At 40.7% G+C, this 27,218-nt stretch overlaps 1 protein-coding gene across 2 annotated transcripts in view; it reads right to left on the reverse strand.

Moving 5' to 3' along the window:
* Positions 1 to 1,237: 1,237 nt before the first annotated feature.
* The window catches only part of aplp2 (amyloid beta (A4) precursor-like protein 2), a 148,805-nt gene continuing 122,824 nt past the window's right edge, over positions 1,238 to 27,218 (reverse strand). For both annotated transcript variants that reach the window (XM_059957137.1, XM_059957138.1), the window contains exons 13-16: positions 15,408 to 15,490; positions 13,104 to 13,178; positions 12,584 to 12,736; positions 1,238 to 1,973 (exon numbers count right to left, since the gene is read on the reverse strand). In XM_059957137.1, coding sequence (XP_059813120.1) covers positions 1,872 to 1,973; positions 12,584 to 12,736; positions 13,104 to 13,178; positions 15,408 to 15,490 — 413 coding nt within the window. In that variant the 3' untranslated portion in view covers positions 1,238 to 1,871. The remainder of the gene's footprint in view (positions 1,974 to 12,583; positions 12,737 to 13,103; positions 13,179 to 15,407; positions 15,491 to 27,218) is intronic.

A 27,218-nucleotide genomic window follows, 5' to 3' on the forward strand; every position in this document is an offset into this window, starting at 1 on the left:
TATGGTGGGACTGTCCCTTCGCAATCCCCTCCAAGTACATATCCACCATTGATGTCTCAATATCATCCTTATGAATCTCTTCATGAGTTTAATAAGATCCTTACAATAGCTAGTTGATTAGAACTGCATACATTACTCTAATTGTGGTCTCATCAATCTTGAAGGGGTGTAAAATTATGTCAGTGCTGTGGAGGCCAGCGTGCCAATTGTCTTCTGTTTGCATGTGTTGTCACTTTCAGGGAACCATGTACTTCAGTCTGATGGTTCTGCAACATACTCCAGGGCCCTGGCATCTACTGTGTTTGTCCTGCCCTAGTTTAACTTCCCAAAATGCAGCACTTTGCACTTGGCTGATTTAAATTCCAACTGGCATTTCTTGCCCACTTTCCCAGTTGACCAATATCATTCCATTACACTGCCAATCTTGGTGACATCTGCAAACTTCCTAACTGGAGAATCCTGGGGTCGATACCCAGATGAAGTCGAGAGAGCAAGGCTGAAGGTCAAAGTCCAGAGCTTGGTGAGTTAGGAGGTAGAGGCCTAAAGATCAAATTCCCTGGGTTGCCTTAGCGGAGAGGTCAGAGGCCTGATGTCTGTGAGTTTCCATGACTAAGAACTGGAGGCAGCTTGTCCTGAGGTTTGGAGGCCCATGTGTGTGAGAGTGGGTTTTGCTGTTACTGTCTTGCTGTTGCTGTCCTGTTTTGGTTTGGTTGTTGCTGCTGTTCATGATCTGCTGAACACTGTGGACAAGCTACGTTAGCACCAGAATGTATGGCAACATTTGTGGGCTGCCACAGTAAAACCTTGGGTGTGTTAACACAAATACCATATTTCATTGTATGTTTAGATGAACATGTGATAAATTTGAATCTGAACCATGCCAATTATGTTTTATCAGAAACATTTATATAAACAAATAACAGTCCAGCCATTACTGTTATTAATTTTCTCTAGTGGCTCCTTAGCAACCTTAGCCACCTTCTTCCTATTGACAATCTTCATTGACAACCATCAACTATTTTTATACTACACAAAAGTGTTCGCTCAAAAATTAATATTCTCCCTAATAAAAAGCTAATGCTTTTTAGTCTCTTGCTATTGGATCCTAAAAGCTCCTAGACATTGTAGTTGGGAAGAGAATATATTAATAAACATCCAGGCAACTGTATTGGTTTCTCCCCAACACTGCTGCACAGACCCAAAGTCTTCAAATAGAGGATAACAAAAAGTCTAAACATGTGGATGTAGTATTTATTGATGAGTTTGCATTCAGTTACTTTGTAGGACTAAAACTACACAGTGATACAACTGAAAAATCTGCATAGTCTGTCTAGACAAATGAGGAATGTGCAGGGGAAACAGACCACAGGTTACCAGAACCTCAGTAAATGCCCAGACTGCAACACAACTTCACTAACACACAGGCACACGACGAGAAACTGAATCCTCACCTCCAGTTTCAACTGCCTATTACAATGCTACCCATTTAAATGTAGTTTACAGCAGAAAATTCTATAGGTTCCATGAAATAAATCAGTACAAATCCTCTTCATATTCAGTGCTCCATTAAGTAGAAATCTACAGTCTCTATTTATAGATCTTTGTGACACACAAAATAAAACAGATTTAAAATAAATTTTAAAAAAGGAAACAACTATATCATTGTATTCTCATCAGGTAATAGATTTTAAGATTATACATCGTATATATTGCGTAGTACATTTCAAACCCATTTAAAAGAATGGGAATCTTACAATCTACAGTAGGAAGTGCTTTACACTCAAAATCTCGTATGTGAAATGCAGATTTCTAATTCAGTAGTTGGAAGATTGGCTGAGCGTGCTATGTTTAGCTCAATTTAGCATCTAGCATTAGATCTGCATCTGCTCCAGATACTTGTAGGTTGGGTTTTCATACCCATGGTTTTGCATCTTGTTCAAGTGACGTTCTTCTGGGGTCAACATGGGATCAACCTGTAAAATCAAAGTATTTTGTTTAAAACAAAAAACACACAGTCTCTTCTTCCTCTCCCTCCACCTGACCCTCCTCCCTCCAAGTTTCTTTGCTGAATTCTGGAATAGGCCAAAGTTTATACAATGATTGTGGGTAAACTGAGAGAAATATACAGGTACACTCATTTTGGAGCTTAATCAACATGAGATCATAACCAATATTTTTGTTGAGATGAACACAGTTACAAGCTAATTTATGAATGAAATTGCCAGAATAATACAGCATGGCAACAGGCCGAGCAACCCAACTAATCCATGGTGACCAAGATGCCCATCTAAGCTAGACCCATTTGTCTGCACTTGGCTCTTAACCCTTTAAATCTTTCCTATCCATGTAACTGTCCAAGTATCTTTTAAATGTTATTGTACCTGCCTCAACCACTTCTTCTGGCAGCTTATTCCATAAACAGACGACCATCTGCGTGAAAAATTTGCCCCTTGGATTGCCCTCTAGTTTTTGATTTCCTTTCCCTGGGAAGTAGACCTTAAGATTCTATACACCTCTATAAGGTCATCTGGTAGTCTCCTGTGCTCAAAGAAATAAAGACCTAGCCTTCCATACCTCCCCAATAACTCATATGAGTCTTGGCAACATTCTCAAAAATCTTATTTGCACTCTTTCTAGCTGAATCACGACCTTCCTATAACAGGGTGACCAGAACCTCACATAACACTTCAAATGCAGCCTCACCCACATCTTGCACGACTACAACATTATGAATGCTTATACGCAGTGCCCTGAAAGATGAAGGCCAGGGTGCCAGATGTCTTCTTCACCACCCTATCTGTGACATCACTATTGGGGAATTATGCACCTGTACCCTTAGTACAATTCTACAAGACACCACAGGGCCCTGCTGTTCATTGTAAAAGTTCTACCCTGACTTAACTTCCCAAAATGCAACACTTCACACTTATCTGAATTGAATGCAATTTGCATTTCCTTGGCCCACCAAATGGGTCCTGACAGATGAAAGAGAAGTATCAGAAGAGCCTCTAAACTTATCACAGTACACTTTTAATTTTAATTTAGCTCCGGGAAAAAAATCATGAGATTTTTTTTGGCTTACAAGGACTTGTACTTACTTGGTTTGTCCCTTATAGTTTTTCACATGCATTTGCCCAACTGAATGGCCACGTACTGATTTGTTAAACAATTACGACTAATAAAATATCTGAAAGCACAAATTACTTTCTTAAATTAAATGTAAATTAAGGTACGATTTCTACAGCATGACTGGACAGTGATAAAATATGCTTTAAAAACAACTAATAAAGGAAGTTTCTTCTTTTTTTGGGGGGGGGGGGGGTGCTTTAACCCAATTAAAAAATTAACAGTGCACTGATGGCTCCTCGTATGGTGACAAATTATTTGCAAGTAAATTGCCAAGATCGGGAAACAAATCAACACAACCAAAAACTACTGCAAACTCATTAAAATGCTGAGGAATAATAAATTTTCAATCAAATTTTAGAATAAACAATGTTTTGAAACAGTGACTGAAAAGACTAAAACTGAGAGCTGCTCCATGAAGTTGAAAGGTAATACAAAACCCAACACACACAAAATGCTGGAGGAACTAGGGAGGGTCCTGATGAGGGGTCTTGATCCGAAACACCAATTGCCTATTCCCCTCCATAGATGCTAACTGACATGGAACAGCAATGGCAGGTATTCTTGGGAATAATGCACAAGGTGCAAAATCAGTTCATCCCCCAGAGAAGGAAGGATTCAAAGGGGGGAAAGGGGCCACAGTGGTTGACAAAGGAAGTCAGAGATTGCATAGCATTAAAAAAAGGGAAGTATGACAGAGCTAAGGTGAGTGGGAGGACAGATGACTGAGAAGTTTTTAAGGAACAACAGAACTTAACTAAAAAGACAATATGGGGAGAAAAAATGAGGTACGAACACAAGCTAGCCAGGAATATAAAGGAAGATAGCAAAAGCTTTTTTAGGTATGTGAAGAGAAGGAAGATAGTTAAGAACAATGTTGGGCCCTTGAAGAATGAATTGGGTGAAATTGTTATGGGAAACAGAGAAATGGCAGAGTACTTTAGATCTGTTTTCACTAAGGAAGACACAAGCAATCTCCCAGATGTTTGGATGGGCCAAGGACATAGGATAACAGAGGAAATGAAACAGATTGACATTAGGAAGGAAACGGTGATGGGAAGACTGATGGGACTGAAGGCTGACAAATCCCCAGGTCCAGGTGGTCTGCATCCTAGGATACTAAAGGAGGTGGCTCTGGAAATTGCGGATGCATTGGTAATCATTTTCCAATGTTCCTTAGATTCAGGATCTGTTCCTGAGGATTGGAGAATGGCTAATGTTATCCCACTTTTTAAGAAAGGAGGGAGGGAGAAAACAGAGAACTATCGACCTGTCAGCCTGACATCGGTGGTGGGGAAGATGCTAGAGTCCATTATTAAGGATGAAATAATGGCATATCTAGATAGCAGTGATAGGATTGGGCCGAGCCAGCATGGATTTACCAAGGGTAAATCATGCTTGACTAATCTGTTGGAGTTTTTCGAGGATGTAACCAGGAAGTTAGACAGGGGAGATCCAGTGGATGTAGTGTACCTCGATTTTCAGAAGGCATTTGATAAGGTCCCACATAGGAGATTGGTGGGTAAAATCAAAGCTCAGGGCATTGGGGGGGAAGGCATTGACATGGATAGAAAACTGGTTGGCAGATAGAAAGCAAAGGGTAGCGGTGAATGGGTGTTTCTCGGAATGGCAGGTGGTGACTAGTGGGATGCCACAGGGCTCGGTATTGGGACCACAGTTGTTCACGATTTACGTCAACGATTTGAATGAAGGCATTGAAAACATCAGCAAATTTGCTGATGATACTAAGCTGGGTGGCAGTGTGATATGTGACGAGGATTTTAGGAGAATTCAGGGTGACTTGGATAGGCTGGGTGAGTGGGCAGACACTTGGCAGATGACGTTTAACATGAATAAGTGTGAGGTTATCCACTTTGGGAGTAAGAACAGGAAGGCAGATTATTATCTGAACGGTGTAGAGTTAGGTAAGGGAGAAATACAAAGAGATCTAGGAGTCCTTGTTCATCAGTCACTGAAGGTGAATGAGCAAGTGCAGCAGGCAGTGAAGAAGGCTAATGGAATGTCGGCCTTTATTACAAAGGGAATTGAGTACAAGAGCAAGGAAATCCTCTTGCATTTGTACAGAGCCCTGGGGAGACCACACCTGGAGTATTGTGTACAGTTTTGGTCTCCAGGGTTAAGGAAGGACATCCTGGCTGTAGAGGAAGTGCAGCGTAGGTTCACTAGGTTAATTCCTGGGATGTCTGGACTGTCTTACGCAGAGAGGTTAGAGAGACTGGGCTTGTACACGCTGGAATTAAGGAGATTGAGAGTGGATCTGATTGAAACATATAAGATTATTAAGGGATTGGACAAGATAGAGGCAGGAAGTATGTTCCAGATGCTGGGAGAGTCCAGTACCAAAGGGCATGGTTTGAGAATAAGGGGTAGGTCATTTACGACAGAGTTAAGGAAAAACTTCTTCTCCTAGAGAGTTGTGGGGGTCTGGAACGCACTGCCTCAGAAAGTAGTGGAGGCCAATTCTCTGGATGCTTTCAAGAAGGAGCTAGATAGGTATCTTATGGATAGGGGAATCAAGGGAAATGGGGACAAGGCAGGAACCGGGTATTGATAGTAGTTGATCAGCCATGATCTCAAAATGGCGGTGCAGGCTCGAAGAGCCGAATGGTCTACTTCTGCACCTATTGCCTATTGTTCCTCCAGCATTTTGTGTGTTGCTCAAAATTTTCATCATCTGCAGAATCTCATGATTGATAAAAAGCCCAAATGTTTTAGCTTGTCTCCTGAAATTTCAAGAGATGAAAAATACAAGTCTGAACAATACAAAAATACAAATCAATAGGTAATAAAATACAGACAGAAATTTACAGATCCAAAATTATAGTAGGAATGTCCAAAACAGTGATTAAATTAAAATTAATCATCAGCAGAGAAGATAATATAGATAGAGGCAGAGAATGACAAAAATAAATCAACAGATTAGAAAGGTCACAAAACAGTATGTGAGTATGAGAGTCAAGATAATCAATGAATTGAATCCAAAGCAATGGAAATCATAAGGTAAAGAGAACTTGGAAAGAAAAACTTGCAGAGTAAATAACAAACAATAAATATTTAAGATTGAATTGAAGTGATATGTCGGAAGATCAAAAATATGTGATCAGGAACTTTAAAAAACCAGCTTGGACGCCAGTGACCTTAACAGAGCTACGGAGGCACGAATGTATTGAGTTGCAAGTTGATAGATGCTTTGAAATGTGAACACGCTGATTTAGAGAATCAAGCCTGTGAACTGCACCAGCAAGTAGGTGATTTGACTGACCAATTAGATGAAAAAGGGGAAAATATATAATATGCTGAAAGAACAGTATGAAGAAGATATAAAATTTCTGCATTGACGGAAGGAGTTGAAAGGCAGCATGCAATTATATCCATACTCAAAAGCTCTGTTCATCAAAATTGCAAAGTGAAATGAGGCAAACCTGCTTGGAATCTGGGAGACCTTCATTGGGTGGTGTCAATGTTGATGTCAATCATGTTGAAAGGCAGCCAACACTGAGTATTCCCCAGAAACAGTGACACCTTGGGAACTCCAAGGAACTGTAAAGTGATACTAACTCAACAGAGACCTCTAATGGCTCAAGTGATGATGACAGTAAGGAGCTAATTAGTCTGGCATCCATGGCAAGACTTGCCCCAATAAAAACTACCAGTGAAAACATGCAAGACTGATGATGGAGATTATGAAAGGAAACAATAGGTTTGTTATCAACCATCAGATCTGGAAAAAAAATGACAAATGGTCCCAGAAAATTCCACAACCTAAAAAAAAGCTTGAAGTCTTAGGCTGAACTTCAATAAATTAAGACTATATACAAATTCGAACTGCTGTACCAGACATGATCCTACCTATCAGGATACTTTTAAGAGTACATCCACAGAATGGTAACATGCTGAACCCCTTTAATCTTCTAAGAAAGTAAAGATGCCAGCACACCTTCTCTATGATTACGTTCATATGCTTAGCTCAGGACAGGTCATCTGGTATGCTAAAGCTGCTGACCCTCCACTGCCAATCCCCTATTGCAGACTGGAGCATGTTTATTCTCCTTCCTCTTTCTGAAGTCAACAATTTGATTGATGTTGAACGAGATGTGGATGTTGTGGCATCACTCAACTGTCCCTCTCCTCTACGGCGACTTATCACCCCATGATTAGACCAAGAACAGTGATGTAGTCAGTGAATTTGTTCATAGCATTGGAGCTGTGCTTAGCTAGAGTCATACGTATATAGAGAGTAGAGCAGGTAGTGCACCATGTGAACCAGACACCTTTCTTGACCCTCTTGATCAGTGGTTCCCAACCTTTTGTATGCCCCACCTCTAGGAAATGTTTGATTAATGTTCGCACCCCCTACAAAAGTAATATCACATTTGAAGATGAAGAAGTCTAATTTCCAATTTTTGAACTACATACAATACTGCCGGTGAACAAATTGAACTTTAAAAAATAAGCTTTTAACTCAGTGCATAAAATGCAAATATAAATTGAGCAATTAGATTCTAATTTATTCAGAAGAAATTGTAAACAGTAAAATCAATCCCAATTGTGAACATAAAATTCAATGACTTCTTTGCTCCTGCTTCTCATTCATGATTTTGTCAAAACGTAGAACTTCCTTGCTGACTGCGATCCGTAGGTCAGCCTGTGGATTCAGGCGATTCCTAGATTTTGTCTTGATTGACAAAAGAGAACTGAATCCAGATTCATACAGGTATGTTGTTGCAAATGGAATGAGGACACAGAATGCTTTTCCACCAAGTCTTGGGAACATATCCAGTGCTGCACACCAACTCCTCCAAAGTCTTGTTTTCAAATTGCATTTCAAGAGCTAGATTTGTCTGCAAATCAATAAGATCTTCCTTCAGCTCTTCATCATCTGACATTTTCTCCAAATTGTAGGAATATGGATTCATGATCCATTCTTCTGAAATCTTCAGGTCTTCAGCAGCAAAATATCCATCAAACAATTCTGACAGCATTTCCAAATGAGCCACAATTTCTTCATGCACAGTAAGAGTTATGGATCCAGCATCATCACCCATCTCTTCTAGTGAAGGAAAATTTGAGAGACTGCCTCTTTCCATCCTTCAATGCCAAAGATGTAACTTTTCTTTGAAGGCATTCAACTTTTCACAAGCCTTCAATATGTTTATCCCTTTTCCTTGAAGATAAACACTCAGTTCATTCATACGAGTAAAAATGCCAGCATTTGGGCGAATTCCTCTGATTCCATTGCCCCAACCAGATCACATTCACGCTCCTCCAGAAAAGCTTTGATTTCTTTCTGCAGTTCAAAGAAGCCAGTTAAAGCTTGCCCTCATGACAACCAACGGACTTCTGTGTGGAAAAGCAAAACTGAATGCTCACTTCCCAGATCCTCACAAGATGATTTGAAGATGTGATGGTTCAAAGCAGACCCCCGATCCAGTTGATGATTTTTACACAAGTATCAAGGACTTTCTTCAAATTTGGAGGCAATATTTTTGATGCCAAAGCATGCCGATGAAGAAAACAATGGGTAACTTGCAAGTCTGGAATCTCCTTTTTCATCAATGCAGAAAAGCCAGATTTATTTCCAAGCATTGCAGGTGCCCCATCAGTGCACACAGAACCAATGACCTTGATATCTAAATTATGTTTGGCAAAGAAGTCTTTCACCAGCTGCATCACATCCTTTGCAGTTGTGTTTGTTTTCAGATCTTTACAAAACAGGAAATCTTCCTTCACAGCACCATCATTGACATATCTCACTAATGTGATGAGTTGACTACAACTGGAGACATCAGTTGACTCATCTAACTGAATAGAGATTTTAAGAGGACTAGCTCTGACATCTGAGATGAGTTGGTCCAAAATATCTTCACTCAAATCACTGATTCGGTTGTGAATGACATTATTTGATAGGGGCACCTGCTCAATTTTTTTTTCTTGCTTCTTTGCCCAGGATAATTGTTGCCATTTTCAGTGCACATGGCTTGATGAGATCTTCTGCAATTGTATGGGGTCTTCTTGGATTTGGCCACTTTATATGCCACTTGGTATGAAGCAAGAAGTAATGGTTTTTCAACAGGAACGAAACCTAATTTTGGAAGAGTTCCTTGTGAATCAAAATAAGCTCTTGTGATTTTCAATGACCCAACATCATGTCCTTCAACATCAGCGCCGCCATGCTTGTTCTTGAAGTGCTCTTGAAGCTTGGATGGCTTCAGATTTGAGTTGGAAAACACAACGCTACAGAGAATGCACTGGGGTTTTTGCAAGCCATCATTTCCTGTTGTGCAAGTGAAACCAAAGCACACATAGTCATCATTCCATTTCCTTCTTTTTGACATGAAGGGTTAATGAAGGGTTAAGGGTAAAGAGAAAAATATGAGCTAATATGAGAAAAACTATCTGTCAGGGATGACCGCTTTACTCAACCAGACACACCTATAGCAAAGTATCACAAGAAATATGCTTTCGAATATTATATTACGATATTATCTGCGGTTACGCCAAGGTAAATCATCAGGTGGAAATGCTACGGGGACGCAACGCAACTTATTAGGCTACTCACTACTGAATTTACACACCTATTTCCAATGATTACCGGAGATATGAACTCCCATCACACAGTCCTCGGTGCTAACCATGATACCTCCTCAACTAACACAATTCAAAATTATCGACGATTCAAGAAAAAAACCTTTTAAGAGAAAAAACCTTCGAAATTCAAAAACTTCTTTAATGCATTGAGAAAAATACAAATGAATGACTTCAGCTACTTTTCAATCAAAATTCGGCTTTTTAAAATTTTATAATTGAATAATTTACCTACTGTCTGTGGGTTTGGTTTTAACGCGAAGTCGTTACTCGATGGTTGATTCGGGATGTATAAAGATTTTGGCATTATGAGATGATTTTTAACTCTGAGGTGTAACTTCCCAGCTAACACTGATGAGAATCCTCAATGCTGACTTGGGCAATGGGAGACTAGAGTGACTTTATGTCTCACAACACACACAAGATGCTGGTGGAACACAGCAGTCCAGGCAGCATCTATAGGGAGAAGCGCTGTCTACGTTTCGGGCCAAGACTCTTCGTCAGGACTCAGCTCGGTCGATAGCGCTTCTCCCTATAGATGCTGCCTGGCCTACTGTGTTCCACCAGTATTTTGTGGGTGTTGTTTGAATTTCCAGCATCTGCAGATTTCCTCGTATTTGAGTTTACATCTCTCTCGACTCGGGCAGCGGGAGACTGGAGTGTGCTTGGGACAAATGTTATTATCACTTGATAAGGCACACTGGCAGACGGCTGAGTGATGACTCGTGACTCGTCACTCAAGGACACAAGCCACTCTTTGTCACACCCCCTGAAATTCCATCTCACACCCCCTGTGGTTGCGGGCACCCCAGGTTGGGAACCCCTGCTCTTGGTGGATTGCCCAGATGTCAGGCTTGGAGATTGAGATTTTAGGAAACTTGTGTGGGTGTGTTACAGTTCTCCCTGAAAAGCATGCATAAAAGGCATAAATGGGTCATTACCACATCTGCTAACTGATCTTGAAGGGAGTAATATTGTGCAAATCCTGTCACTGCTGTCAAGTGCCCATCCGCGATTCTAGTTTAGTTTGAAATTGCCTCTCTTGCAATGGCCTTCCAGAGTCAAGCCTAGACTTTTTTGCTCTAAATGCCACAGAACTAGCCCTTAGCTGATTACAAATCATAATAATTGAAGTTTTCTGGTTAGGAAGATTCAATGTTTTTATGGGTACACACTTATCCACATATATAATGAAGTCACTGACGACTGTGACATATTCATTTAGGTCTGCTAACAAACATTTGAACATAGTCCAGTCCACTGGCTCGAAGCAATCCCAAATATGCTCCTGCACCTCCCATGTCCATCTCTTTGTAGTCCTCCTCACTTGGGCCATGCTGACTCTTGAACTCAATGCCTCAAGCATGTCATATGCTTTTTTCTTTAACCACCTTATTAACCCTATGCAGACACTTTTAGAGAGCTATCGACTTGGGCCCTAAGAGCCACCTGCACATCAGCACTGTTAAAGGTCCTGGCATTAACTATATACTGTCCATTTACATTTGATCTCCCAAGTGCTCCAACTCGCACTTGGCCAGATTAAGTTCCATCTCCCATTTCTGCAACTGATCAATATCCAATTGTACTCTTTAGTATCTACACTATCCACACCACCAAACTATGAACCATCTGCAAACTGACTAACCCACCCGTCCATTTACCACATCACAAACAGTATAGATCCCTGCAGACCACCACTAGTCATGGGATTCTAAACAGACTATGTCTCATCAACTACTACCCTGTCTTCTATCATCCATCATGTGTCGTGACATATGACGTGGGTGATCATGGTCTTGACCATGATTGTTCTTAGCAAGTTTTTCTTCAGAAGTGGTTTGCCATTGCATTCTTCTGGGCAGTGTCTTTACAAGACAGGTGACCCCAGTGTTATCAATACTCTTCAGAGATTATCTGCCTGGCATTGGTGGTCATATAATCAGGACATGGGACATGTCCCAGCTGCTCATACGATCATCCACCACCTGCTTCCATGGGTTCATGTGACACTGATTGGGGGGCTAAACAGGTGCTACACTTTGCTCAAGGATGACCTGCAGGCTAGCAGAGGGAAGAAGTGTTTTCACCTCCCTTGGTAGGGAGATACTGCATCTCCACCCTGCCATCTGTCTTCTATGAGCAAACCTATTCTGATTCCAAGTGGCCAAGTCACTTCATCTTCTGCATGAGCCTACATTGTGGGATCTTGTCAAATGGCTTACAAAGATCCAGGCAGAGAGCATTAACTGCTCTACCTTCGTTGATCCTGTTTGTCACCTCTTAATCAATCTAACTAGTAAGATATATGAGCTGCCCTGCCCCTAATTAGGCCATGCTTTTTCATGGGCTCATAAATATTATCCCTGAGAATCTTCTCCAATAGCTTCTTCACTCAAGTACAAAACACAACCAAAGGATATAAAGATGAAAGTATAATTCAAAGCATTCTCAATCTCCGGATGGTGCACACTGCAGCCCCAGTGACTTTGATAGCATTTATATCAAGCTGTGTGGTATTCAATAACACAGAACACAAGTCCCACCTGCCTAATTTTGCAGGAAAGAAGCAATAGATCTCTCCTCATAAATATCCAAAAGTGTGCTCAGTTAGTTGCAGTATCTGAAATTGTCACATGCAAACCTTGAATAATGAAACACGAGTTACTGTGTCCCTGCTTCTGAAGTTTATGTGGGGTCTAAGACGACCATTACAAGATGTGTATTACATTAGTGGTGACATCGGTGGTGGGAGCAAATAGAGCGACAAATTGAGCGTGGCAAATAAACTGCAACATTCCAATTACAGTAAAAAGATCTCAACATATCGAAGCTCATTTAACGTACTCACCTCTACAATGCCATGACTGATGGTGCCATACTGCTTCTTGCGTAACATCACTAAACTGATGACGATTACCATGGCTACGGCAACTGCGATCACTAACAGGCCAATCAGAGCACTGCCACTTAAACTGAAGTTGCCACGTGTGGCCCCAGTGCCCTGAAAAAAAGACAAGCATTTATGACAAGACCATGGCCCTTTTCACTGGGTCAAATCTTTTAATTATCATTAAAAGCAAATATATATGGATGGATAAAATTCCAAGTAAATAGTACACAAGATTAACAGAATCTGGGTTTTGCCATTAAAATTTTTAAAAATGCTACAATTAATTACTTAGAAGCCACATATGTTGTTGGCAGGAATGTATGTAGTACTGAAATTATTAGCTTATAAAGCACAAGATTTATCTGATTACATTAAAAGGTTTAGTAAGAAAAGTATAGTTTAAGGAATCACAAGATAAACCCCAGGATATGTTTTTAAATGATTTAAAATGAACCACCTTCTGGGAGACTGTCCATACCATGTCATTCTCTCCTCCACTGACTTGTTCTGCATTGAAAATCATTTCTTTCACATCAAATCTTTCATCGAACACCTATAAGAGCATAGAGCAGAAATTAAAATTGACTTTTGTATTTTCCCTTTTGTTAATTCTTCCTTTGAAAATTGAAAGAATAAGGCTACCCAATGCAAAAACCCAGTCAATACTTGAGTTTAATTGTGATTTAGGCTCAGGACTCATCAGTCACGGGAATCTTCTTTCTTGCATCCACAATGTGGAGCTCTATAAGAAATATTTCAATGAGACCACCACTCATTCTTCTGAACCCTGAAGAATAAAGGCCCAATCTACTCAGTCTCCCCTCTGACGGCAAATCTGGCATCCTTGGCCCCAGTCTAGGGAATCTTCATTGCACCACACACAATATGCTGGAGGAACTCAGCAGAAGAGGCAAGAGGGAAGCCAGAATGGAAACAGAGAGAAGTGGGAGGGGGATAAATTACCAGAAATGAGAGAAATCGATGTTCATGCTGTCAGATTGGAGTGTACCCACCTGCAGGGGGCAGTGGAAGAAATATGGACCAACATGTTGGAATGGGAATGGGAAATAGATTTAAAATGGGTGGCCACCGGGAAATCTCAACTTTTGCTGTGGATGGAGCAAAGATCAGTCACGCAATCTACTTTGAGTCTCACTGGTGTCGAGGAGGCCACACCGGGATACGATAGTTGATGCCGACAGACTTGCAGTTGAAATGTTGCCTTACCTTGAAGGACTTTTTGGGACCCTGAAAGGTGGTCAGGGTGGAGATGTCGGAGTAGGTGTAACATTAGTCCTGCTTGGTAAGTGACTGGAAGGAGATCAGTGGGGAGGGTCGAGTGGACAAGGAAGTCATGTTGAGAACGATCCCCGCAGAAAAGAGATAGTGACAAGGAGGTAAAGACAAGGAGAACTCCATCCCTGTTAAGGGTTGATTGGTTGAGTGCAAACATCCAGGAAATGAAGGAGACGCAGGTGAGGGCAGCATCAATGGTAGAGGAAGGGAAACTCCGTTCTTTGTAGGAGGAATACATCTCTTATGTTCTGGAATGGAAAACCCCAACTTGAGAACAGATATGGCGATGACAAAGAAACTGAGAAAAGGGAATAGAATTTTTACAAGTGACAGGGTGGGAAGAAGTATAATCAAGATACCTGTTAGTCTGTAGGTTTATAAAAGATATCAGTAAACAGTCTGTCTCCAGAGATGTTGACAGAGAGGACAAGAAAGGAGTTGAGAGGTGTCAGCGGTGGAACAGATAAATTTGAGGGCAGGGCAGAAGTTGGAGGCAAAATTGAAGAGTGCAGCATGGGCGTTGGAAGCAGGCACCAATGTAGTCATCAGTGTAGCATAGAAAGAGTTGGGGAGCAGAAGGCTTATGGATGTACTCCAATATACACAACAGAAATTTGTCCCAGTGACCATAAGACCACAAGACATAGGAGCAGAATTAAGCCATTCAGCCTATCTAATCTGCTCTGCCATTCCATCATGGCTGATCCCAGATACATCTGCCAACTCGCCATATCCTTTGATGCCCTGACTGATCAGGAAACTATCAACTTCTTGGGCTTGGAGAAGCAATGTGGAAGATTGTAACATTGGGACAGGGAGCTTCTGGTCTCCTGCTCTCATTGTTCACAGAAGTGACCTCTCTCTCTTCCTTGCTGGGGAGAGAGAGCCTGTCTGAGTCAGCAAAGTGCTAGGTTATGGACTGTAGTTTTTGATGGACTCCAGATTAAGATCCCTTTGAGTGTTTTTGCTATTGTTCACATGGTGGTGGTGGTGGGGAACCTCTACTGGTGCATGGGGGGAGGGGGAAGGGTCAATGCTTTTGCTGCTGCTTGTCTATGGGGGGAGGGCTTTGGGGTTCTAATGTCACAATCGTTTTTTCTTTGGGGTTTCACGGTTTGTGGATGTCTCTGTGAAAAGTAAGATTTTCAGGCTTTATACTGTATATATTCTTTGATATTAAACTGAACCACTTTGAACCCTTTGGGGATACTTGCTCAATTCCCTGCTTCCCACCTTCTTTGCAGCAGAAAACAAAATTGTTTTCTTTTTTCCTTAATTCTGACCAAAGGTCTTCAACCCGAAATATTAACGCTTTGTTTCTTTCCACAGATGCTGCTAACTGCCTAAGTTTTTCCAACATTTTCAGTTTTTATTTCATATTTCCAGTATCTGTTTGTTTGTTCACACACATAAGCTCATCTGTTTCTTAAAAAAATTTCAAGCTCATAAGGACCAGACAGCATATTTTAACGGATTTGCTCCATACCACATTCTCATTGATGATGTTCTTATTGTTGCCAACTGCATTTTCATCAGGTGCCAGGCCATCAGGGTCAATCATTCCAGAACCTGTTCAGATTACAAACAGTCTTATAATATGTGCACAGGCTAAATACGAAAGAAAACTAAACAGTATTTCTCAAAAGCAGCCATAAAATGGAGTTTTAATATACATTTATAAATTTGAGTCAGATGGTGCCTGAGACAACATTCATCTCAGTCAATATCTATCAGCTTTGGATACTTGCACTTAAAAATGTTTCATAGTTAACATAACTATATTATGAAATGCTACAAGAATTGATCTGTGAAGACCCAATAGAAGATTATGAGAGGCACAGACAATGTTGACAGTCATAATCTTTCTTCCATGGTAGGAATGACAAATACTAGACAATAAGCATTTAAGATGAGATGGAAAAAGTTTTTAATCTTACACAAAGCAGTAGGTAGCTGGAACAGGCTGCTGAGACAAGTGGTGGTAGCAGATACCACAGTGGTCATTGACAATGAATATGCAGGGAATGGAAGGAGATAAATCATGTAAAGACATAAGAGAATCATCTTAATTTGGCATCTTGTTCATTGCAGGTATTTTGTAGAAAGGGGCCTGTTCCTGCACCATACAGTTCTATGTACTATGTAAGTTTGCCAACAGACAATTGGTAAGTCAATAAACTAATCTATAATCAGATCCAAGAACAACTAATAATATGAAAAGCCTGAAGAGTGATGTTGAGGAAAATCCTGTCCATTCCACTCCTATGCTGATCTGCCCATCTGTGGACGGTTAACAATGGGCACAGAATGAGGACTCTCATCTAACAGACTTTCAGGGCTGGAATCAATTGAAATAATTGAAAAAAATTATCAAATTTGGTGCATGGCCAAGAAATGTAATTGAAGTTCACAGATCAAAGTGCCAAAAATCACGTAACCAACACTTGTCCTCCTACTAAGCTTTAAATTCCAACCATTACACCAAAATAAGTGGCTAGATGTAAACGTTCTTTCAGTATGTATTTGGTTTTACCACATCAGTTGTGAAGGCTGAGGTTAGACAGGCTATTGCGGAAACAGGCAAGGAAGTCAAAGTGACACATAACTGGAAGCTAAAGATGGTCTTGTGGACAGAGCACAGTTGCTTCGCAAAACAGTGTCGAGTCCTTGCTTGAAAGAACCCCCACTCCTACCATGTTCCTTTTCTACTGCTACCAATCCACCTTTCTCTGCTCTCTCTTTGTTTACCTTTCCATTTCGATATGCCCATCACCCACTTACACAGTCACTTATACAGCATGAGGGAGGCCCTCAGCCCAAGTGGTCCGTGCCAACCAAGATTCCCATCCGGTCCCATTTACACACATTTGGCACATATCCCCCTAAACCTTTCCCATCTATAGACCTGTCAAAATACATTTTAAATGTTCTTAATGTGCCTATCTCAAGCACTTCCTTTGGCAGCTTGTTCCATATGCAGTGGCTTCTGCCTAATTGGACTATTGGTTAATTAGGGCAACTGGTTATTTGGGACAACTCTGAAAGAACAAAAATTAATCGAGAAAATAGCAGGAATTCCCTTCATTTGAGATTCAATGCCGCTGAATTGGGACAGTATACCGTTGCAGAACAGTTTCTAATCAGCATCAATTACATGCAGTTATGTGGCTATTAGACACTACACCATGCTTAGAGCGAACAGTTTTTAAATAGCATCAATTGCATATGTTTCGGTTCAAAAAGCTGTGATTTTTTTCACTGATAGTTGACGAAAAATAACAAATAAGATAATCCAGAACTATTTTGCTCACTGCAGTTTCAAGCATTCACACTTGGAAAAATGGACAGGAGTGAAACAGAAATTATTTCAATGCTTCGACAAGATAGGAACGACAAAGAATTTGAAGGTTGCGACAAGCATCTTGAATGTTACAATGAAAATGAGGATTTGGCTGATGCTATAATGAAAAGCATTGTATGAAGGCAGTTCATTATCTGCACGAGATGTCTGCACTGATTTTGTTCATTTGCAGTCAATTAAAAGAACACAGCAGTGTTCACTGGATGTATTCCTCCGTTGATAACTATTAGGAACTAAACAGTTTTATACCACTGTAGTCGCATTGGTGGGGTTCTAATTAGTTCTGTATTTCATTTAACTACACAATTTGTTACTCAGTTAAACAGTAGTTTGTCTTTTTAACAATTTCCATGAAACTTCTGCTAATTGTGGCAGCCACTTAATTGGGCCAAAATATACTGGCCCTGTTGTGTCTCAATTAACCAGAATCCAGTGTACTGACCACTTTGTGTGGGAAATGTTACCCCTCAAGCTCCTATGAAATTTCTCCCCTCTCTCCTTCAACTTATGTCCTCTCGTTCTTGATTCCCCAACCCTGGGAAGAAGACTGCATGCATTCACCCATTTATGCTAATCATGATTTTACATATTTCCTATAAGATCACCCCTCACTCTCCGACACTTCAATAATAGAAGTCTCAACCTGCTCAGCCTCTTTCCATTACTCAGTTCCTCATGTCCTGGCAACATCCTTCTAAATTTCCCCTGCACTCTTTCCATTTTAATGGTAAAGCGAGGTGACCATAATGAAACCCAACATTCCAAATGTAGCCTCACCAGCAAGATACCATACCAACTTCTATATCCACGTCTGTTTCTTCTCCCATTGCTTACCCTCCCCTTTTCCATTCCCTATCTGGTTCCATCGGCCATTATCCCTCCTTTATTTGGTTTGACATCACTTCTCAGCTTCTGTCTCTACTTTCCCCCTCCCCTCCTCCAACCAGCCTCCCCCTGTTCACTGTTTTCTTTTTTCACAGCTGTTTTCATTTAACACCCAACAGCTTCTGTTTCTAACCCTGCCCCCCAACTTCCCATTATCCCACTTCACCAGGTTCCATCTATCACCTACCAGCCCCCATCTTACAGTCTCTCTAAACCTTTTATACTAGCCACCTTCCCTCTATACTCTCAATTGTGATGCAAGGTCACGATTTGAAATGTCAACCCTCCACTTGCCTCCAGATATGCTGCTTAAAGTACTGAGTTCCTGCTGTTTTTCTTTTATATATACCAGAAGGAACAGTACTTTACATTGAATGATTTCCAAATACTGCATTTCCGAAGGAAGCATCCCATGGTTTCCACAGTCCAGGAATTTTAGCAATAGGTTATTAAGGCTAAAGCTCTGGGATAAGCATGTGTTGAAACATAATTCAATTGCTACAAAGTATAGAGGAATAGCAAGCTTCTACCAAATGTTCACCCAGGAGCACTCTCCCTGTGAGATGACAGGGTTACCCAGAGCTGAAGTGGCATTGAACTTTACTGATTGACTTAACTGTGCAGTGAACTGGAATACCGATGCGTCTGGAATCAAACAACGCAGAAAACGTTGCTCCTGAACATCATGTACCCAAGTAAATATTTCTGAAGTACTGCGAAACTGCTGACTTCCACAATCCCTCAGGCAATGTGTTCCATACTTTAAACATCCGGGTGGAAAAAAAATGGCACAACTACAGAGCTGCTGCCTCACAGCACCAGAATTAGGGTTCAATCCCGTCCTCAAAAGTTGTCTGTGTGGAGCTTGTCTGTTTCCCCTCCCAACCCCAACTGCCCACTGTAAACTGCTCCAACTGGGCAGGTGAATGGTAGGAAAAAGGAAAGAATGTTGTTATTATTTTAATTAGTGCTATTGGGTGGTTGCCTGTCGGTGCAAGTTGTTTCCATGTTATATTTATGACCCATGGCATTCTGTGGGTAAAAAGAAAACTTCCTAAATTCCCTCTAAATATGCTATTCCACCCCTTAAACCCCTTAGGTTATAGGCACCTCTGCTGTGGGGGAAAACTGTCTAAATATCTACATCTATGCTCCTCGTTAACGTGGATACCTTAATCAGACTCTCTCTCAGCCTTCCTTGCTTCAAGGAAAACAAACTTAGCCTGTCCAGTCTCTCAGTCATTTCCTACTGTGTGACAACCAGAACAGCACATGGTAGCACATGTTGTGGCCTAACTGATGCTCTATTTTGTTGTACCAAACTTCCATGCTCTAATGTTCAATGCTTGGCCAATGAATACAAATATTCTTTATGTCTTCTTAGCCACCTCATCCATCCATGCCGCTACCTTTGGGGATGCTTGGACTTTTACACCAAGATCCATCTGTTTGCCACTTCCTCAGGCCTAAAATTCATTTTGTGTATCCTAGCACTATGTGCTCCTAAAATGTAATACCTCACATTTTATTAGGATTAAGTTTGATCTACAACTGTTCTGCCCATACCATAATAACTCTGGAGCTGAATACCATCATCCTCATTATCAAGTGCACCACCAACTTTATGCAATCTACCAATCAGACTTCATACGTGCATATGGAGATCATAACCGTGAATAACCAACAGGGGGTCTTACCAGTGATCCCCTGTGGTACAGAGATGGTCACAGGCTTCCAAACACAAAAATCCTTAACCATTGTCCTCTGCCCCTATCAACAAATTAATATTGGATCCATTTTGTCAAATTTCCCCAGATCCCAGGGAACTTTGAATTCTTTGGACAAAATTGGTCCTCTGGAAGATCAGAATGGTAAATCATGCGTGGAGTCAAAAGAGATGGAGGAGATCTTAAATGAATTTTTTGTATCTGCATATACTTCGGAGACAGACACAGAGTCTATAGAAGTGAGGCAAAATGGTATCATCTTCATGGTCTCTACAGATTACTGAGGAGGTGTTTGCTGTCTTGAGGCAAATTAGGGTGGCAAGTGCAGAAATTGCCAGAGCCCTAGCAGAGATATTTAGATTATCCTTAGCGACAGGAGAGGTACTGGGGAGAATTAGAGGATAGCCAAGGCTGTTCCACTGTTGAAGAAAGGCTCTAAAAATAAACCAGGAAATAAAATGGCCAAGAGCCTGACATCAGTAGTGGGGAAGTTATTGGAAGGTAGTATTCTGAGGGACCGGGTATATGAATATTTGGGACTGATTAAGGATAGTCAGCACGGCTTTATGCGTAGCTGGTCATGTCTAACTAACTTAAGAGTTTTTCAAGGAAGTTACCAGGAAAGTTGCTGAAGGCAAGGCAGTGGATGTAGTTGACATGGACAAGGCATTTGACTAGGTCCCCCATGGTAGGTTGGTCAAGAAGGTTCAGTCACTCAACAAATTTGCGGATGACACCAAGTTTGGGGGTGTAGTGGACAATGAGGAAGACTATCATGGCTTGCAACGGGATCTAGATCAGCTGGAAAAATGGGCTGAAAATGGCAGACGGAATTTAATGCAGACAAGTACAAGGTGTTGCACCTCAGTAGGACCAATCAGGGTAGGCCTTACACAGTGAATGGACGGCCACTGAGGAGTGTGGTAGAACAAATGGATCTGGGAATACAGGTCCATAATATGTTGGAAGTGGTGTCATAGGTTGATAGGATTGTAAAGAAAGCTTTTGGCACATTAGCCTTCACAAATCAAAGTACTGAGCACAGGAGATGGGAAGTTATAGTTGTACAAGATGTTGGTGAGGCCTAATCTGGAGTACTGTGTGCAGTTTTGATCACCAACCTACAGGAAAGATGTAAACAAGGTTGAAAGAATACAGATAAAATTTACAAGGATGTTGCCAGGACTGGAAGACCCAAGTTACATGGAAAGATTAAATAGGGTGGGACTTTATTCCTTGGAGTGTAGAAGATTAAGAGAAGATTTGATAGACATATTCAAAATTATGAGGGGTACTGTAAATGCAAGCATGCAAGCAAGCTTTTCCCACTGAAGTTGGGTGGGACTATAACTAAAGATCATAAGCTAATGGTGAAAGGTGAAAAGTTCAAGGGGAACACAAGGAGAAACATACTCACTCAGAGGACTGTCAGTGTATGGAACGAGCTGCCAGCGCAAGTAGTGCATGAAACTCAATTTCAAAGTGTAAGAAAAGTTTGGATAGGTACATGGATGGCAAGGCTATAGAGGCCTATATATCTTGGTGCAGATTGATAGGAGTAGGCAGTTTAAGTGGTTCAGCACAGACTACGTGGGCCAAAGGGCCTGTGTCTGTGCTGTACTTTTCTAAGAATCTATTCTTCCACATTATCTTGTCAAAGGCTTAACTATATCAAACACAGTCAATTAGAATATCCTCTTAACAAATAGCTTACTATTCTTGATTAATTCCATCGTCTCAAAGTCCTGATTAATCCCGTCCTTTAAAACAATTTTCCAATAACTTTCTGACCATTTATATGAGTTTCACCAGCCCGGAATTAACCGTCTTTCCCCTGCTGCCTTTCTTGAATAAAGGTAACACATTGTAGATCTCTGGTTAACTGGAACTCACCTTGGCCAGAGAATATCTGAATATCCCTGTTATGAGCCCCAGCAGTCTCTCCCATCCTTCCCACAATAGCCTGGGATACACTTTATCAGGCCCTGAGGAATTATCTACTATTGAGGCACCTAACATCTCCATCTACAATGTCCTTCTCTACAATGAACACAGATGGGGAATTTATATAAGACCTCTGACTCCACTACAAATTGTTAATTTAGTCCCCAAGATCCACTGACTATGCTTTTATATTTTCTTTGTTTCATACATCATCTGTCACAGCAGGTTCATCGGATTCTAAAACCCAGCTCTAAAATATGATTATAATGCTCTTACTTAATCTGGAGAGACCCTCTGTCAATTTAATAACAATTAAATAATTATCTCCCTTGCAAGTAATGCAACCTGAATCTTCGAATAAATATCAGGATCTGCCTGAGCACTCATTTGTTCCATGTCAGACAGCTGCAGAAGAAGTGAATCAGACTGTAACTCAATTTGATATTGGTGTTAATATTCCAAGAGTATTAGTCAAGAATGAAACCAAAGGGTCAGGGTGACGGACATACAAAGCGGACAGTCTTAAAGTGATTTTCAGCCATCTGGACCTAGTTTTTGGTGTTCTACTTCTCCAGTGAACAATCAGCAATTACCTCAATATTCAGAGATTATTATGCTCTATAAAGAATAAAAAGAAAAGTCTAATTTCAAACAAAATGCTCCAATGCAAGTTTAATTACTGGTGCACTAACTAAACTGTTTACATTCACCATCTATTTTCTGTGATTTTCAAAATTACAACTTTTCACAGATCCAAATAAAATTCCAAGTACCTTTCTTCAATCCTTCATTCACACTTCACTCACACAGCATCCACAAAGCAGCATACATCAGAATGCCATGCAAGTCACTGATGTCTGGGAATGAAGCAAAAATACTAAACTTTGTAAGAACATACAAATAATTTGCAACTGGGAGGATGGTGGCAGGGTGTTCAGATGGAACACATGGGAAGATGAAGAGGACAAAGAATGGATGCAAGTGGTAACACTTTGGACAGTTTTAAACCAACCTTTTTTAGTTCCTGGCAATGAGTCCGGCACTGTGTCTAGCAGCAAAGTTAAAATAAATCGAACAATGAAAAGAACAAGAAATAAAAAATGGAATAAAATAGATGTCCACATATATCTGTTGTAATATTCCAGAACATTAGGTGAGGAAAACAGGCAGTTAACATGAAATGTTGATATATTCTAGTTGGTCAGCATTAAATTGTGCTTTTGTCTACTCTTTAGTCATACAGTGAGTTGGTGAGCCAGACAGACCAAAGTAACAGGTTGTAAATTCAACATGATGTTCAAATTCAACACAGCTGGGATACAGGAAGGGAAAATGATTTGGAAAGGTTGCTGTTTGACAGTCCCAACTGGTTCACATTCCGTTCAAGTTCAGCAAATACATACCTTACATGTTCATCTTTATCCAAAGCTCTATTTAGATAGGAAGTCAACACTCAAGCTTTGAGGTTGAGAACATGTACATTTCTTACCAGATACAGTGCATTGAAAAAGTATTCAGCCCCAATCCTTTCCCATAAATGAAGTACAAACAGGGATTTTGATCAATTTAACTGAGCTTCTATTTATGAATCACATGCTCTTTTCACAGTACTGCCCAAATAACAGAAAATTGTAAATCATGACCAACTAAAAATTCAAAAACTATAATGTCAGCAAGTCAAAAGTATTCATCCCTTTTTGCTCAGTACTTAGTTGATCCCCTCTCTCGCTATTACAGCAAGTAACCTTTAAGTCTCTATTAGTTTTGCACAGTGTAATAAAGCAAGATTTGCCCATTTCTCCTTAAAATTGCTCAAGCTGTGCTAGGTTAGTTGAGGAGCAGTGGTGGACAACAATCTTGAGGTCTTGACAGAGATGTTTGATCAGGTTAAGGTCAGGACTCTGACTGGGCAACTCAAGGACTTCCATTTTCTTCATCTGAAGCCACTCCATGGTTGCTCTGGCAGTATGCTTTGGGTTGTTGTCCTGCTGAAAGATGAACTTCCTCTCCAGGTTAAGCTTTCTGGCAGAGGTTAGCAGGTTTTTATGCACGATCGCTCTGTATTTAGCAGCATTCACCTCCCCATCAATCCTGAATAGATTTCTAGTCCCTGCTGCTGAAAAGAAACCCCACAGCATGATGCTACCTCCACTATACTTTACAGTAGGAATGGTGTCACCTAGCTGATGCGCAATAATAGATTTACTGTACACCACATGCACTGCTTAGTGGTGAGGCCAGAAAGTTCCACTTTAGTCTCATTCGACCACAAGACCTTCAGCATCTTCTAAGTGCTGCTTTACAAAGTCTTTACAGGAAAGGATATGATATTTTTTAATAGCCAGGTCTTCTTCCTTGCCACTCTTCCATAACCTCAGAAACTGTGGAGCCATGAACTTCATGTCCAGTTGCAGCCACCGACTACTGCAGCTCACTCAGAGTGACTGGTGGCACAGTAGCCTCTCTTACAAGTGTCATTCTTCTCCAGCAATTAAGTTTAGAGGGGTTGCCTGACCTAGGCAATGTGGCCGAGGTTTCATATTTTTTCCGCTTTTACATGACGGACTGTACTAAGCTCTGAGGTATGCTCAGTACCTTTGAGACAGTCTTGCACCCTTCCCCACACAGTGCTTCTCAATTACCATTTCCCTGACTTGTCTTGAATGCTCTTTTGTCTTCATTTTGGTTTGGTCAGCTGAAAATCTACCATACTGTTGTTAGAGAGACAGTGGGTATTTATTCTTATGAATTTGTTGAAAACAGGTGGTCCTCAATAAAATGGGTGAGGTGAGTTGGTAAGGTAATATTGCATCTGAGGAAAGTTAGCCTAGTAATTACAAAGGTGCTGAATACTTCTTCAGTCTCACAATTTTGGTTTTTAATTTTTAGTAAACTGTTGACAGGTTTTTGAATTTTCCTTTTGATTTGACATGATGCACAATATTTTGTAGATTAGCTCCAAAACCCCTACTTCAGTGGATTAATAAATGAGATAGTAAAACGTGAAAATAGTTATAGGGGCCAATGTCAGCACATCGTTTCTTAGACAAGGGACCTCAAAACTATTCACAGTACTCCCAAATGAGGCCTCACCAGTGCCTCACTTCTGCCCCTTGACACACTCGAATATCTGGCATACTGCTAGTGTCTTCCACAGTAAAGACTAATGTAAAATACTTCTTTGGTTTCTCCACCATTTCCTTGTCTCCCATTACGACCTCTCCAGAGTCATTTTCCAGCAGCCTGATTAGCTATTCTCACCTCTCTTTTTCTCTTCAGCTATTTGAAAAAACTTTTGGTCCTCTTTGATATTACTGGCTTACTTAAATTCATATTTCATCTTTTCCCTCCTTCTGGCTTTTTCTGTTGCTTTCTGTTGGTTTTTAAAATATTCCCAATCCTCTAACTTTTTACTAAGTTTTGCTCTATCATATGCCCTCTCTTAGGCTTATGTTGGCTTTGATTTACCTTGTCAGCCACAGTTCTGTCATCCTGCTTTTAGAATACTTCTTTATCTTTGTGATATACAATGGCATGCAAAGGTTTGGGCACCCCTGGTCAAAATTTCTGTTACGGTGAATAGCTAACTGAGTAGAAGATGAACTGATCTCCAAAAGTCATAAAGTTAAAGATGAAACATTCTTTTCAACATTTTAAGCAAGATAAGTGTATTATTTTTGTTTTGTACAATTTTAGAGTGGAAAAAAAGGAAAGGAGCACCATGCAAAAGTTTGGGCACACCAAGAGATTTGAGCTCTCAAGATACCTTTTACCAAGGTCTCAGACCTTAATCAGCTTGTTAGGGCTTGTTCACAGTCATCCTTAGGAAAGGCCAGGTAATGCAAATTTCAAACTCCTGACTCCTCAAACATTGTCCCAACAATCAGCAGCCATGGGCTCCTCTAAGCAGCTGCCTAGCACTATGAAAATTGAAATAAATGATGCCCACAAAGCAGGAGAAGGCTATAAATAGATAGCAAAGCATTTTCAAGTTGCCGTTTCCTCAGTTCGTAATGTAATTAGGAAATGGCAGTTAACAGGAACTGTGGAGGTCAAGTTGAGGTCTGGAAGACCAAGAAAACTTTCTGAGAGAACTGCTCGTAGGACTGCTAGAAAGGCAAATCAAAACCCCCATTTGACTGCAAAAGACCTTCAGGAAGATTTAGCAGACTCTGGAGTGGTGGTGCACTGTTCTACTGTGCAGCGACACCTGCACAAATATGACCTTCATGGAAGAGTCATCAGAAGAAAACCTTTCCTGCGTCTTCACCACAAAATTCAGCATCAGAAGTTTGCACAGGAACATCTAAACAAGCCTGATGCATTTTGGAAACAAGACCTGTGGACTGATGAAGTTAAAATAGAACTTTTTGGCTGCAATGAGCAAAGGTATGTTTGGAGAAAAAAGGGTGCAGAATTTCAAGAAAAGAACACCTCTCCAACTGTTAAGCATGAATGTGGATCGATCATGCTTTGGGCTTGTGTTGTAGCCAGTGGCACGGGGAACATTTCGCTGGTAGAGGGAAGAATGAATTCAATTAAATACCAGCAAATTCTGGAAGCAAACATCACACCGTCAGTAAAAAAGCTGAAGATGAAAAGAGGATGACTTCTACAACAGGATAATGATCCTAAACACACCTCAAAATCCACAATCGATTACCTCAAGAGGCGCAAGCTGAAGGTTTTGCCATGGTCTCACAGTCCCCTGACCTAAACATCATCGAAAATCTGTGGACGGCCCAAGAATCTTACAGAACTAGAAGCTTTTTGCAAGGAAGAATAGGCGAAAATCCCCCAAACAAGAAAGACTCTTAGCTGGCTACAGAAAGCGTTTATAAGCTGTGATACTTGCCAAAGGGGGTGTTACTAAGTACTGAACATGCAGGGTACCCACACTTTTGCTTCGGGCCCTTTTCCTTTTTTGTTATTTTGAAACTGTAAAAGATGGAAATAAAAAAGTAATCTTGCTTAAAATATTAAAGAAATGTGTCATATGCCTTTTGGAAATCAGGTCATCTTTTACTTGCTTAGCTATTCACAGTAACAGAAATTTTGACTGGGGTGCCCAAACTTTTGAATGCCACTGTATCTATCCAGCACCTTCCAGGTTGCCCCCATAAATTTCAGCCATTGCTGCTTTGCCATCATCCCTGCTATCGTCCCCTTACAATCAAGTTTGGCCAGCTTCTTTCTCATGGCTCTGTAATTCCACTTACTCCACTGTAATACTGATATATTTGACTTTAGCTTTTCCCTCTCAAATTGCAGGATGAATTCTATCGTTTTCTGATCACTGTCTCCTCTGGTTCCCTTACTTTCAACTCCCTAATCAAATCCAATTCATTATGCAACACACTGGGTGGGCTCAACCACAAAC

Source organism: Hypanus sabinus, chromosome X2 (genome assembly GCF_030144855.1).
Source record: "Hypanus sabinus isolate sHypSab1 chromosome X2, sHypSab1.hap1, whole genome shotgun sequence".
Taxonomy (NCBI): domain Eukaryota; kingdom Metazoa; phylum Chordata; class Chondrichthyes; order Myliobatiformes; family Dasyatidae; genus Hypanus; species Hypanus sabinus.